Here is a 13,952-nt window from a genome sequence, read left to right as displayed (position 1 = left end):
GTTCATCTTATACAGTGGCCAGAATCCAAAGACTATCCACAGAATGGGAAAGGATATTTACACAATACCCATCAGATAAGGGGTTGATATCAATGGTATATAAAGCATTGGTTGAACTCTACAAGAAGAAAACATCCAACCCCATCAAAAAATGGGGCGAAGAAATGAACAGAAACTTTACCAAGGAAGAAATACGAATGGCCAAAAGGCACATGAAAAAGTGCTCTACATCACTAATCATCAGAGAGATGCAGATCAAAACAACCACGAGATACCACCTCACACCACAGAGACTAGCACACATCCAAAAGAACAAAAGCAACCGCTGTTGGAGAGGATGTGGGGAGAAAGGGACCCTTCTACACTGCTGGTGGGAATGCCGACTGGTTCAGCCCTTCTGGAAAACAATATGGACGACTCTCAAAAAATTAGAGGTTGAGCTCCCATTTGACCCAGCAATACCACTGCTGGGAATATATCCCAGAGAGGCAAAAAAGTATAATCGAAACAACATCTGCACATGTATGTTCATCGCAGCACTGTTTACAATAGCCAGAATCTGAAAAAAACCCGAGTGCCCAAGAACAGATGACTGGTTAAAGAACTTTTGGTACATCTATACAATGGAATACTATGCAGCTGTCAGAAAAAAGGAGGTCACGAATTTTGTATTTAAGTGGATGGGCATGAAAAGTTTCATGCTGAGTGAAATGAGTCAGAAAGAGAGAGACAGACATAGAAAGATTGCACTCATCTAGGGTATATAGAATAACAGAGTGGGAGACTAACACCCAAGAACTGTAGAAATGAGTACTAGGAGGTTGACTCCATGGCTTGGAGGCTGGCCTCACATTCTGGGGAAAGGGCAACTCAGAGAAGGGATCACCAACTATAATGTAGTCGAAGGCCATATGGGGGAAGGGAGTTGCGGGCTGAATGAGGGCTAGAGACTGAGCACAGTGGCCACTCAACACCTTTACTGCAAACCACAACAGCTAATTAGAGAGAGAGAACAGAAGGGAATGCCCTGCCACAGTGGCAGGGTGGGGTGGGGGGAGATGGGATCGGGGAGGGTGGGAGGGATGCTGGGTTTTCTGGTGGTGGAGAATGGGCACTGGTGAAGGGATGGGTTCCCGAACTTTGTATGAGGGAAGCATAAGCACAAAAGTGTATAAATCTGTAAATGTGCCCTCAGGGTGATTCACGAATTAAAAATAATTAATTAAAAAAAAAAAGAAATAATATCACTCTGAGGTCTCGGGAACAGTCTTTCTGGATAGCTCCAGTACCCACAAAGGGATAATACAGCTCCTTGGGAAATGTAGAAGAAATACAGTTTATCAGTGACCTAATAAAGGGCATTTAAGTGGCTTCCACATCCTAGAAAAAGTGACTAAGCCAACTACATTTTTTAACCTCTGACCATAAGGGACAATTCTTTTACTCTTAGTATAGTGCAATCTCAATATAAACAAGATACATTTCCTTATTGTTCTGGTACCAGTTAAAAATTTATTTCAAATTCCCCATATGTTTATATACACTAGCTGAAAGTTAATAAGAGTAGTGAAAATATATCACTTTATAAATAAAAAGTTGAAAAGCACTATTGGAAGTTCACTATAAAAATTAGTGGTTTTCTAATTTAGTATTGATAATTCCTTTATAATACATTGAACTTTATGTATTTATAGAAAATATACATTTATATTAGATTTTAATTTTCTTCATCTAGTCAGACTACTCATTCAAAAAAAGCTCTAAGAGACCAGATGCAGTTAAAAATTAATTTAATTCATCCACAAATGTTAGATATTTTGTTACAATCTGTTTTATTTCCTGGGTACCTTCCTAAGTTAACTTCATAAGAACAATAAAACCATTTTCGAAAAAATTGTTTTAGGAAAAAAAAAATAAAAAAAAATAATAAAAGAGTTCATCTTAGTTATACTAAACTTTTTGCCATAACTAGTCAGTAGGGACTTTAATTTAAAACAAAAAACTGCAACTTTATTTTTACATCAAATGATCACAAACATAAGTAGTAGGAAAGGTTTTCCATGTTAAATTTTCCTATTAGTCTACTATTTCAAATAAAGTGAATTCTTTTAAAATTGAGAGCTCAGAAAGTTATTGTAATACAATAGCTAAAACCTCATAAGGTTGCTCATGGCCAAGAAAAGTGACAACTAAGTAGCACTGTAGCACTGTCCTCCTGTTGTTCATTGATTTGCTCCATTGTGAGACTTGTTACTGTTTTTGGTATATCGGATACACCATGGGTAGCTTGCCAGGCTCTGCCATGCGGGTGGGATACTCTTGGTAGCTTGCCGGGGGCTCTCCAAGAGGGGCAGAGGAATCGAACCTGGGTCAGCCACATGCAAGGCAAACACCCTACCTGCTGTGCTCACTCCAGCCCAACAACTAAGTACTTTCTTTTGAAATATATATATGTTATATTTATAATAATTGTGGTCAATGTTGTGGGGTGAGAAAAAAATAAATAAACAGAGGAAGACATTTTACTTGGAAAATAAGATGGGCATTTTCTCTTTAGTCAACCTGAGCCTGGAGCCGAGGGAAGGCTCTCCAGGGGCAGTGCTGGGAGCTACTAGAAAGGACTACACAACCAGGGCATAGTCATGCGGTGCCAGTTTGGACCTGAGGCCCTGTGCTCCAGCCCTCTGAGATATTTCCCTGGTCCCAGGCAGACCACCAAGTTGATCCTTTATGGTTATACAACCTTGGAAAATGTATTTAATTTCTGTCAGCCCCAACTTCAAGTGGGAATCATAATGTCGTAGCAACTTACAGGTTACTGAAAGAACTAAGTAAATGCAACATGTGCGAAAGACCAGCAGCAGACCACCTGACTGGCACCTAAAGGATAACCACTTAGTAATTCATCACTATTATTTTTCAGATCCCCACACTAATTCATTTGAATGAGGGCAATAATCCTATCGATCATCTTAAGTACAGTGAAGTTTCATAGAAAGAAAAAAAATCCCGGAATTGGCAAAAACTATAAAAGCTGTCTTTTCATTGGGATAGGGTAGGATGGGGAGGTACCTTAGGGGTGCAGGGGCCACTCCTGCTGTTACTCAGGTCTAGCAGTGTTGGGGGTCTCTAGGGCCACTTGGTGCCGGTGGGGGGGACATATAGCACCAGACCAAACGAAGGGCCTCATACATGCCAGGAATGTGGCTCCACTTCTGATTTATCTCTCTGGCCCCACGAACTACATCTTTAGTTAATGAAAATAATGACATTCAAAGGAATTTTTTTTTAAAAAGAAGAAGAAATGCTTGCTCCTACTGCTTTTCTCTAGCACAAGTATTCATTCCTAAATGTGCCAGTCATACCAATTCTTCCAAATTTCTTTGTGAAAAATTGTTCTTATAGACATTTACTAAACTGAAAGTGGTTGCAGATATCCCTCTATGCAAAGATACCTACAGAAATAATTTTGCCAAGAGAAATTTTGACAGAATGAAATAAGCAACGTAACCAACAATCTTCCCACTCCTACTCCCATTGTAGATGTTATCATCAGTACATAAATCTGAATGTAATACTGGAACCAGTCTCAGAGCAATCATAGCTGGCAAAGTTGAGATGAGAAAATAGGCATTCTGACATCAACATATTTACGGAACCCAATCACTTTTAGTTCCTCTGTTACCATAATCTTAAATAGTACTTATCACCTTTTCTATTTTCTATATTCTATGTTCTATATTCTATATTCTATGAAAACAAACCCCTCTCTCTGACCCACCAAATGCCACCGTTAACGGTGTAATGATTAAGACAAAACAGAACCCAAGAAAACCTATAAACAAAAATACAGGCTGCAGCTCTCAGGAGACAGTTCTCAGTTCTAAAGTTCTAAATCTAAGATTCTAAAATTTCTAGGTGTGAATTTATGATCGCTTTGCGGCCATGCGATATCTTATAACCTACTTCTCCCTCTGGGAGAAACTAGCAAGCTACTGAGAGTTTCCTGCCCACATAGGACAGCCTGGAAAGCTTCCCATGGTGTATTCATATGCTAAAGCCAGTAACAAGCTGGATCTCATTCCCCTGAAGAGCCTCCAATGCAGCATCATTGGGAAGGCTGAGTGGAGAGAAGCTTCTAAAATCTCAGGGATAGGACGAATGGAGAGGTTACTGAGCCTGCTCGAGAAATCGATGATCAACGGGATTTCGTGATTCGTGAATTTATGATCAAGGGATTCATAATAGGTCTCCCCCAAATAAGCCATTTTGGCATGCAGATTATTCTGTGGTGAAATCAATTCAGATCTGGCAGGATCAAAAGAAATCTTTACCACTCACTCAAATACCGGAAAGAATAAAATGGTTGTCACACACAGAATTAGGGTTATTACCATAAATAACGAAGTGAATAGACTATGCTTATGACAGAACACTCTTCTTTTTCATCATGTAAATTACTCTCCTTCCTCCTCCTGAAGCCCTAAACCCCTACTACATTACTTAGCTAGAATGGCACATATAATTCACTTCTTTCTGTCTTCAAACCTCTCTAGTCTGTATGAGCTTCCCATGCATTCAAAACTTAATTTGGGGTTCTCATTCATTAGGCTATTTAGTACTACCAGCCCTAGAAGAACAGAATAGGGTAAAGGGAATTCCCCGCCTTTCCGCCAAGGGAATATAAATGCAATCAGTCTCCTTCAGAGAGCACCAGAACCAGGTATCACTCCAACCATCACTACAAAAGGAAAGGTGGGGACAGAAGTTAAATCTCCAACCTTACAGAGCATACTCTCTAGTACACTCTCTCATGGCCACTAGTCTCAAGCCATAGATGGGGCCAGAGCATTACTACAGCAGCTACGGCACTTGCTTTGCACGCACCAACCCAGGCTTGAGATCCAGCATCCAATACGGTCCCCTGAGCACCGCAGAGACAGGAATAAGCCCCAAACACTACCAGGTGTGGTCCCAAAACAAAAAACCAAACCAAATCCAATAAACCACAGCTCTGATGCTCTGCCATTTTTGCAGACTAGCCCATGACCTATCTTCTCACCCATACACGAGCACCATGTGCAAAAGAGAATAGTTTTGATGGACGAATTCAAACAAGGAGAATTCCATGTGGCAAATCAATTCAGATCTAAGTTTATAAATAAGGGAAACCAGACTGGATAGTGAGCACTATCTTAAAACACGTACTCAGGGGGATGGAGCAATAGCACAGCAGGGAGGGTGTATTATTGGTGTACTATTAGTGCACTGTGCAGCCAACCCTGGTTCAGTCCCTGGCATCCCATATGGTTCCTCCAGTCCCCTAGGAGTGGTCCCCAGCAGACACTAGAGGCCCTGAGCATGGTGAGTGTGGCCCCAAAGCTAAAACCAAACCCAACCAAACCCGAAGTACTCAGCATGCCTGAGAGGGAGTATGAGTTTAGGTTATAAAGACTACCTGTATTTAACAGACTGAGCAATACATTTCTGCAAAATACACTTAACTGATCACCGGCAGTTAAGAGGAAATACGGCAAGAAAATCTCCTCTCTTCCCTTGCCTCAGCTATGATACAGCTACACACTCCCTCATGTTTTCAGTTTCATGACCTAACCTTTTGGTGAAGGGAGATGCACTATGGTTCAGTCACATAAAAGAAGCAATATAGCTTAAAAGTATGTATTTACACAAACATTCTTTTCTTTAGATGGCATTTAGATTATTTGTAAGAAAGGGCTCAGCCTGTTCTGTTTTTAACTCAAGTTAAAAGAAATTCATAAAAAATATTATGCAAAATTCCAACTTCAGGGTTTAGATATAAAACTTAAAAACAAATGCAAGAGGCATCTGACAGTGACCAATGCCATATAAAACACTTACAGAGTTATTCTGCATCCTCATTTCATAGGCTGCATGTCTCGGATTATTGGCTCCTTGAGAACCAGGTGAATTTCTTGAACCCAAGGCATGAGGGGTTAATATTCCCCCAGGAGTGAAAGCTGGTTGATCTCTCTAACAAATGAAAATGAATATAAAAATTAATATGAAATCATGAGTTAGATGATTAAAAAAAAAGACAGTCCTCACTTAAAGACAATTTCTACTAACATTACATATAGTTACCTTTTGATATAAATTCTGTAAACAATAGTATGTTATGTTTAATAACTTATAAATATATTTAAAATGTATTGTTCTGATACAACAGAATCCATTCAAATCTCAAGCTAATCCATTTTATTTAATTTGTTTCAAAAAACAAATGGGACACAATTTCAGGCAGACAAAAATACACTACTGATAATAGTGAGTTTTCATTGTTGTTGTTGTTGAAATATTGAATGTAATCAAAGTAAAGTGAAAGTAAAGTGAAATTTATCAGTTACACAGGTGGGGTGGGGGCCTGGGGAGGTGGGGGGGGTGGAGGGAAGGTATACTATGATTCTTGGGGTGGAATCTGTGCACTGGTGAAGAGATGGGTGTTCGAGCATTGTATAACTGGCACTTAAACCTGAAAGCTTTGTAACTTTCCACATGGTAATTCAATAAAAGAATAAATTTTAAAAAATACACTACTGATGAGTGAAATTAATTATATGACTAAATAATATTTACTATTCATGTAAAAAGTAAGTCAAGCTCTCCACCCTCTTTTTCTACTAGGAAAATGGCGGCGGCGGCATCATCCACGTAGCCAGAGCCACCCCCTAAGACTTCCACCCAGAGGTAGGAACTTTGCAATGCTGTGGCTCATAGGCAATCATGGGAAGGGGGCAGTACGGCACGCCCTCAGCCCAGATAAGATCCGGAGCTGCCCAGTCGGGGCCCGTGCTCGGCTCCGGCCGGCCGGGTTTTCGGCCCCGGCGCCCATGCCCCTGCAGAGCCTGTGGATGTGGAACGAGTGGGAACCAGAGACAGCTTTAGGAATTGGGGTTCCAGCAAGTGCTTGCACCCATGTGTGGAGACTGTGAACAAGCTTTTGCCCCACGCCGGCTAACGGAGGAAATGACCTCCTTCTTGGTCTCTCTCCCCTCCGGGAGAAGGCGTGGTGTCCGACATTTTGTGGGTCCGTTGAGAAGGTATGAACTTGTGGCGCGGAAAAAAAAAAAAAATGTGTGCTTTGAACTTGAAACAGCCGCGGGGTACAGGGCCAGCCCCAGTCGGGGCCCGTGCTCGGCTCCGGCCGGCCGGGTTTTCGGCCCCGGCGCCCATGCCCCTGCAGAGCCGGTGGATGTGGAACGAGTAGGAACCAGAGACAGCTTTAGGAATTGGGGTTCCAGCAAGTGCTTGCACCCATGTGTGGAGACTGTGAACAAGCTTTTGCCCCACGCCGGCTAACGGAGGAAATGACCTCCTTCTTGGTCTCTCTCCCCTCCGGGAGAAGGCGTGGTATCCGACATTTTGTGGGTCCGTTGAGAAGGTATGAACTTGTGGCGCGGAAAAAAAAAAAAATGTGTGCTTTGAACTTGAAACAGCCGCGGGGTACAGGGCCAGCCCCAGTCGGGGCCCGTGCTCGGCTCCGGCCGGCCGGGTTTTCGGCCCCGGCGCCCATGCCCCTGCAGAGCCGGTGGATGTGGAACGAGTAGGAACCAGAGACAGCTTTAGGAATTGGGGTTCCAGCAAGTGCTTGCACCCATGTGTGGAGACTGTGAACAAGCTTTTGCCCCACGCCGGCTAACGGAGGAAATGACCTCCTTCTTGGTCTCTCTCCCCTCCGGGAGAAGGCGTGGTGTCCGACATTTTGTGGGTCCGTTGAGAAGGTATGAACTTGTGGCGCGGAAAAAAAAAAAAATGTGTGCTTTGAACTTGAAACAGCCGCGGGGTACAGGGCCAGCCCCAGTCGGGGCCCGTGCTCGGCTCCGGCCGGCCGGGTTTTCGGCCCCGGCGCCCATGCCCCTGCAGAGCCGGTGGATGTGGAACGAGTGGGAACCAGAGACAGCTTTAGGAATTGGGGTTCCAGCAAGTGCTTGCACCCATGTGTGGAGACTCTTCATTCTCATCAGTGGAAAACTTATTATCAAATATTTCCCTATTAATAGAGCTGTATTCTTAGGGGATAAATTTCAACAAAAATAGTGAGTCTGTTTTGAAACTCTAACAACAATAGTGAGTTATGTGTTGAAATCTGGAATGTAATCAAGGTAAAGAGAAAAGGAAGTGAAATTATCACTCACCTAGGGGGTGGGTTGGGGGGTGAGGGGTGGGATGTATACTGTTTTTTCTTTTGTTTCTTTGTTTGTTTTGTTTTTGCTTTTGTTTTTGTTTTTATTGGTGGTGAAATATGGGCACTGGTTAAGGGATGGGTGTTTGAGCATTGTGTAACTGAGATATAAGCCTGAGAACTTTGTTACTTTCCTCTTGGTGATTCAATAAAATAAATTAAAAAAAAAAAAAATTAAAAAAAAAAAAAAAAAAAAAAGATCCGGAGCTGCTGCTCTCGAAACAGACCCTCTGCTCCTAAAGACTATGATCCAAGAGGTCTTCTAGCCCATTTTGGCACCCAGAGCAGCTTCTTACAGACATGCATCTAAACTGTGAACTGAGCGAAAATATCAGAAATCCAAAACCGAGCTCATAGAATCATCATTCTCAGCAATGAAATTTTTAAATGATGCCTTTTCAGCAGGCCTGATTGTTGGGGGAAAATTCCAAACAATAATAGTGAGTTCTCTATTGAAATATTGAATGTATTCAAAGTATAGAGAATAAAATGAAGATAATTAGCTACTTAAGTGGGGGCTGGGTGGGAGGGAGGTATATTTGGGTTCTTGGTGGTGGAACATGTGCACTGGTGAAGGGATGAGGGTTTAATCATTGTATGACTGAGATTTAAACCTGAAAGCTTTGTATTTTTTTTTCCCCACGGTGATTCAATATAATAAAATTAAAAAAAAAAAAAAAAAGTCAAGGACTGGTAATCTGGCACACCCTTGGATGTAAGACTCTAAATTTGATATCTGGCACCACAGGAGATTAATTTAAACTTAGAATTACTGAATTTACAAATTAATATACTTGAGAAAATATGACTTTCATTTGTCCCTCAATACACTATACTTTTAACTATTTCCACTAGCATTTAACTATTACAGGCTATTGACTAGAGGTATCTTTAAGTGGCAGTCATGGTTGATGGGTACAGCATATTTTTAAAATAAATTGAAAAAATAATGTTAGGTAGAAACCAAAGATGCCTTTTCCACTTAACTGATTTCAAATTTATCTGTAATAACAATATTTCCCCCTTCCAATTTCCTAAAATTACCTAAATCTGACAAAATGCAATAATAAAAGGCAGTCCCCCAACTCCATGCATTTAAATTTTTAAAACAAAATGGGGGCACAGGAAATAAAGCATTCAAGTAACACAAAGCATTATGCAATTAAGGAAACAATTATCACAAACTCAAAAGGCACAAAGCTCAAAGGAGAACTTCTTGGGATCATGAAAAAACAAGGGGAGGCTTCTGGAGAGCTGAGAGATTTAATCAGGAAACCACCTGGAGGTTTCACTGAAAGCAATATTTGAGTCAGGATAAATATGGTGCATTTAGGAACCAGCTAGGGCAAAGTTAGGTGGCAAATACTTGACTAAATCATGGTACACCCTCCATTCCGGACAAAGACAAAGCTGAGTTCAGAAAGGACTATGGTGTCAGTGTCATTTCTTCTTGCAAACATAACCAAGAGTGAAGTGTCATACTGGAGGACTGACCCCAAAAATAATGTACAATAACTAAGTGTAGTAAGTTTTCAAGATGACAGGATTTTTTTCATTACAAAAACCATGTCATATTTTTAAAAATTCATACAGCTGGAAAAAAATAATTTTAAAATAGTTAAAAACCACCTCCTGGGGTTGACCCCATGGCTTCGAGGCTGGCCTCACGTTCCGGGGAAAGGGCAACTCAGAGAAGGGATCACCAACTACATTGTAGTCGAAGGCCATGTGGGGGAAGGGAGTTGCGGGCTGAATGAGGGCTAGAGACTGAGCACAGCGGCCACTCAACACCTTTATTGCAAACCACAACAGCTAATTAGAGAGAGAGAACAGAAGGGAATGCCCTGCCACAGTGGCAGGGTGGGTTGGGGGGGAGATGGGATTGGGGAGGGTGGGAGGGACGCTGGGTTTACGGGTGGTGGAGAATGGGCACTGGTGAAGGAATGGGTTCCCGAACTTTGTATGAGGGAAGTATAAGCACAAAAGTGTATAAATCTGTAACTGTACCCTCACGGTGATTCTCTAATTAAAAATAAATAAATTATTTAAAAAAAAAAAAAAACCACCTCCTGGGGCCGGAGTTACAGGACAGTGGGAAAGGCGCTTGCAGTGCAGGAAGCCAAGCCAGGTTCAACCCTCAGCACCCCACAGAGTACCCCAAGCCACCAGAAGTGATTCCTGAGTGCAGAGCCAGGAGCAAACCCTGCACACTGCTGAGGGTGGTCCAAAACAAAACCACCAACCACCACCACCAACAACAAAAATATCCCTGCTCAAAGTGTATCCACTTTTGCCCAGAGAATAGAAAGGATTTTTAAAAAATCTACACCAATATTCTTCCTCCAAGGAAGAAGGTAGCTGAGTGGATACTAGGTCCTTTCCCTACTGCATAAGGACTAAAGTTATTGTTCAAATCCTCCTCATCCCAAATAAGCACATGCTACTGTCTATCTTATGAAATTAATCAAAACTCACCTTCATTCTCTTTCTTTTTTCCTTCTGTCGTCTTCTGAAACTGTCCTAAAAGTATAAAATCCATATATTCTGTCAAATAATTACACAAAATGTCAGAGTTAACTATTACCAGGAATGATTCAGGAAATAATTTAAGTTTTAAAGGAAAACCCCAGAAACCCTGATTAAATAATTAAATGTAGGCAATAAAGTACATACAGTCCTGCTATCCAATCTTTAGATGGGCAGAAACCACTCTAAATGAAATTTAAATATAATTTGGTTCTCAATTTTTTCAGTTTTTCAAAATATCATTTGAGGGAAGCTAAACAATAGTAGAGGGTGCTTGCACTGCACGGTCCGACCTGGGTTCAATCCCTAGCATCCCATATTGTCCCACGAGCCCTGCCGGGAGTAATCCCTGAGCACAGAGCCAGGAATCAACCATGAACACAGGCAGGTAAAGCCCCCAAACCAAAATAAGTAAATTAAATAAAATATCATTCCGGGAAAGCTGTGGAAGTCAGGACACTTGGTTTTACTCCGAAGTGAATAAGCAGAGAAAGAAAACAAACAGTTCTTCATTTGTACTTGAATACAGTTAATAACCAGTAAGTCAACATTTAGAACCAAGAAGACAACTTAATAATGCGTCTTTATGCGCCAAGGCAGGTTATGTGCAGCATGGAGCACAGCTGGGCCAGGGGGCACGTGGGGCTCTGCAATAGGAACCTTCTCCTCCCCCAGCTCTAAAAGAAAGGAAGAAAATTCACATGCATCCACTTATTACAGGCCGGTTTAATTAAAACTTCGAGAGAAAAAGGTTGGCACTAGAGTTCTTTCCTTCCACTCATTTTCAAAATGAAGACAGCATTAGAGGACAGAATCTGGGTTTGATTCTGTTCCCTGTTAACTAAGTTGGGCCACTCGAAGCCTCCTCTGCCCCAGGAAGCACTCCTCCCATGCTCAAGTTCCTAAAGAGACAGCTCAGGGGACCACAGCTCACTTAACTGTGAGCCCACTTACTTCTATCCTTCCAAATCAGGATTGCCAGCTATACTATAAGACCTCAATGAGCTATGAAAGTTGGGCTTTCTGCCAGGAGAGGGGCTGACTGTTAAGATGAATGATGACTAGCTATTTGAACTGCCTATGAGACCGGAAAAGAAAAAAAAACCCACAAGATTTTTTTCAATCTAGTTTTTTTTCTCCATCTTTCATACAACTACTATCTAGGTTACCACTGAGCCACAGACTGTAAAAACATTTAGTTGCTTTTTAATCCGAATGTGCCTATTTCTTCTTAAATCAAGTTCCTCAGCCAACATCCAGGACACTGCATTCTCCCCTTTCTCTTGTCACTCATTCTGGCCGTCTGCCTTAGCTCTAACTCCTGCTGGGGGCAATTCCGGGACATTACTGCCTTGCTGCTTCCACTGAGAGTAACCATTCGGCTGTAAATACATCTATATGCTGGTGCCTCTGCAATAAGAACCTACTCCCACTCAACACTTAGGTGTCTGAAACACCTACAAAAATGAATCTCCAGCCCTACTTTTGTACCTACCAGTCTTCCTCACCACGACTGCTCACAGATGCACAGGCAAAACGTCTTAGGACTGGTGCAGATACAATTCCCTTCAGACATAGCAATTAACCCATTCATCAATCCCAGTGATTCTACCTCAAAACACATTCAAAATCTAACGAGGTCATGTCTTTGCTGCCCCTAGGCTGGCGCCCTAAAATTATGACAATAGGGTCTCCTAATTGGACTCACTACTTCTTCTCAGTTTCAACACGGCTGCCAGTGATCTTTTTCATGTGTCAGACCTTATCAGATACAGACATGTTTTAGTGTTAGCATTCAAAGCACACTATAGGGGCTGGAGCAATAGCAGGACAGGTAGGGCGTTTGCCTTGCATGTGGCCTACCCGGGTTCGATTCCCAGCATCCCATATGGTCCCCTGAGCACTGCCAGGGGATGATTCCTGAGTACAGAGCCAGGAGTAACCCTGTGCATCGCCAGGTGTGACCCAAAAAGAAAAAAAAAAAAGCACACTATATTACTATTTGTTTAGAAAAGTCAAGACTATTAATAAATCAGTTTCTGTAAATTTCCCTTTTTGTAACTCCAACTTAGTCGTTGCTTGTCTCCCTGCCACTCATCCCCCTCAGCTCTTCCTGCCTCGGGCTACTGTCTCTCCACCCCCTCCCACAGAGCAGGTGCGTGGCATCTCAGCCAGCGGGGACAGCCCAGTAGCTTCTTTATTTAGGGATTATTCTCCCTACTCTCGAGAGCATGCTTCTGAGGGTGCTCAGATTCTATATACCAGGTTCCAGGGTTTGCAAGTTTACACTTACGACTTAAAGTAAATACCGTCTTTTTATGGGTCTCTAATGTCTTTCTTGCCTTGATGGATTTTTCAAGTGTCTTGTAGTTCCTTAAATTCAGTATCTCCAAAGTGAAATTCAACCTTTACCATGTCCCCATCCCAACTCTCTTCCCAGTGAAAGGCACCAGCAATCAAGCAAGCTCGAAACTGCCCACGAGAGAAACCTGGACTTCTCACCTAAGCACCCACCTACCACATTCAATCTTCATGTACGCTGTTATACTTTACCACCATCTTTTATACTTAAATGTCTTATTCAGAGCTCCAACCCTGTCAATGTAATCCAACTCAGACCCCCGACAGAATTTAAGTTTATAGTTCCTGTCTCCCAGAGCATAAATATTACAAGAGATTATGGGGCAATTTATTTAATCCAAGTATTCTTTGAACCTTTGGACCCTCATTTACTATCTTACTGTTTAGTCAAATGTTTCAATTTAGAGTTTAATTAAGATTAAAAGGGGAGTATAAAGGACGTGGCTCAGTGGTAAAGTGCATGCTTTTCAGCATGAGACCTGGGTTGGATCCCCAGCACATAATACATAAACACATATAGATACACAAGATTACAGAGAAAAAAAATTAGAATGTGGGGCCGAAAAGATAGCTCAGTGGGCTGAGCGCATGCTCTGCTGAGGCCCAAGTTCAATCACAGCACTGCATGGATCCTCAAGCACAGTTATAAGTAGACTGCAGGTATCACCGGTATATCCCAAAAACCAACGGAAAAGACTACAATGCAACCCAAACAATATGTGAACGCCTCTACACACAAGCATTACAACCTTTATGAAATTAACTCTCTGGCCTAGTCCCTGGTGAAGTCCTGTGGTTGCTGCAATACAAACAGCCCAACTTTTCTGAGGAGATGCCAAGCCGA

The 13,952-nt window shown here is 42.0% G+C and overlaps 1 protein-coding gene and 1 pseudogene across 1 annotated transcript in view; both read right to left on the bottom strand.

Moving 5' to 3' along the window:
• The window catches only part of LOC129403439 (uncharacterized), a 575,036-nt pseudogene that overhangs the window by 158,447 nt on the left and 402,637 nt on the right, over nucleotides 1-13,952 (bottom strand).
• Nucleotides 1-13,952, bottom strand: part of XRN2 (5'-3' exoribonuclease 2) — a 94,747-nt gene that overhangs the window by 51,014 nt on the left and 29,781 nt on the right. The window contains 2 exon segments of the mRNA XM_004614413.3: nucleotides 5,881-6,012; nucleotides 10,697-10,741. Coding sequence (XP_004614470.2) covers nucleotides 5,881-6,012; nucleotides 10,697-10,741 — 177 coding nt within the window.

This window comes from Sorex araneus, chromosome 3, assembly GCF_027595985.1.
Source record: "Sorex araneus isolate mSorAra2 chromosome 3, mSorAra2.pri, whole genome shotgun sequence".
Taxonomy (NCBI): domain Eukaryota; kingdom Metazoa; phylum Chordata; class Mammalia; order Eulipotyphla; family Soricidae; genus Sorex; species Sorex araneus.
Note: the sequence above shows the minus strand (reverse complement) of the source record. Positions and strands in the feature narration are given on the sequence as shown.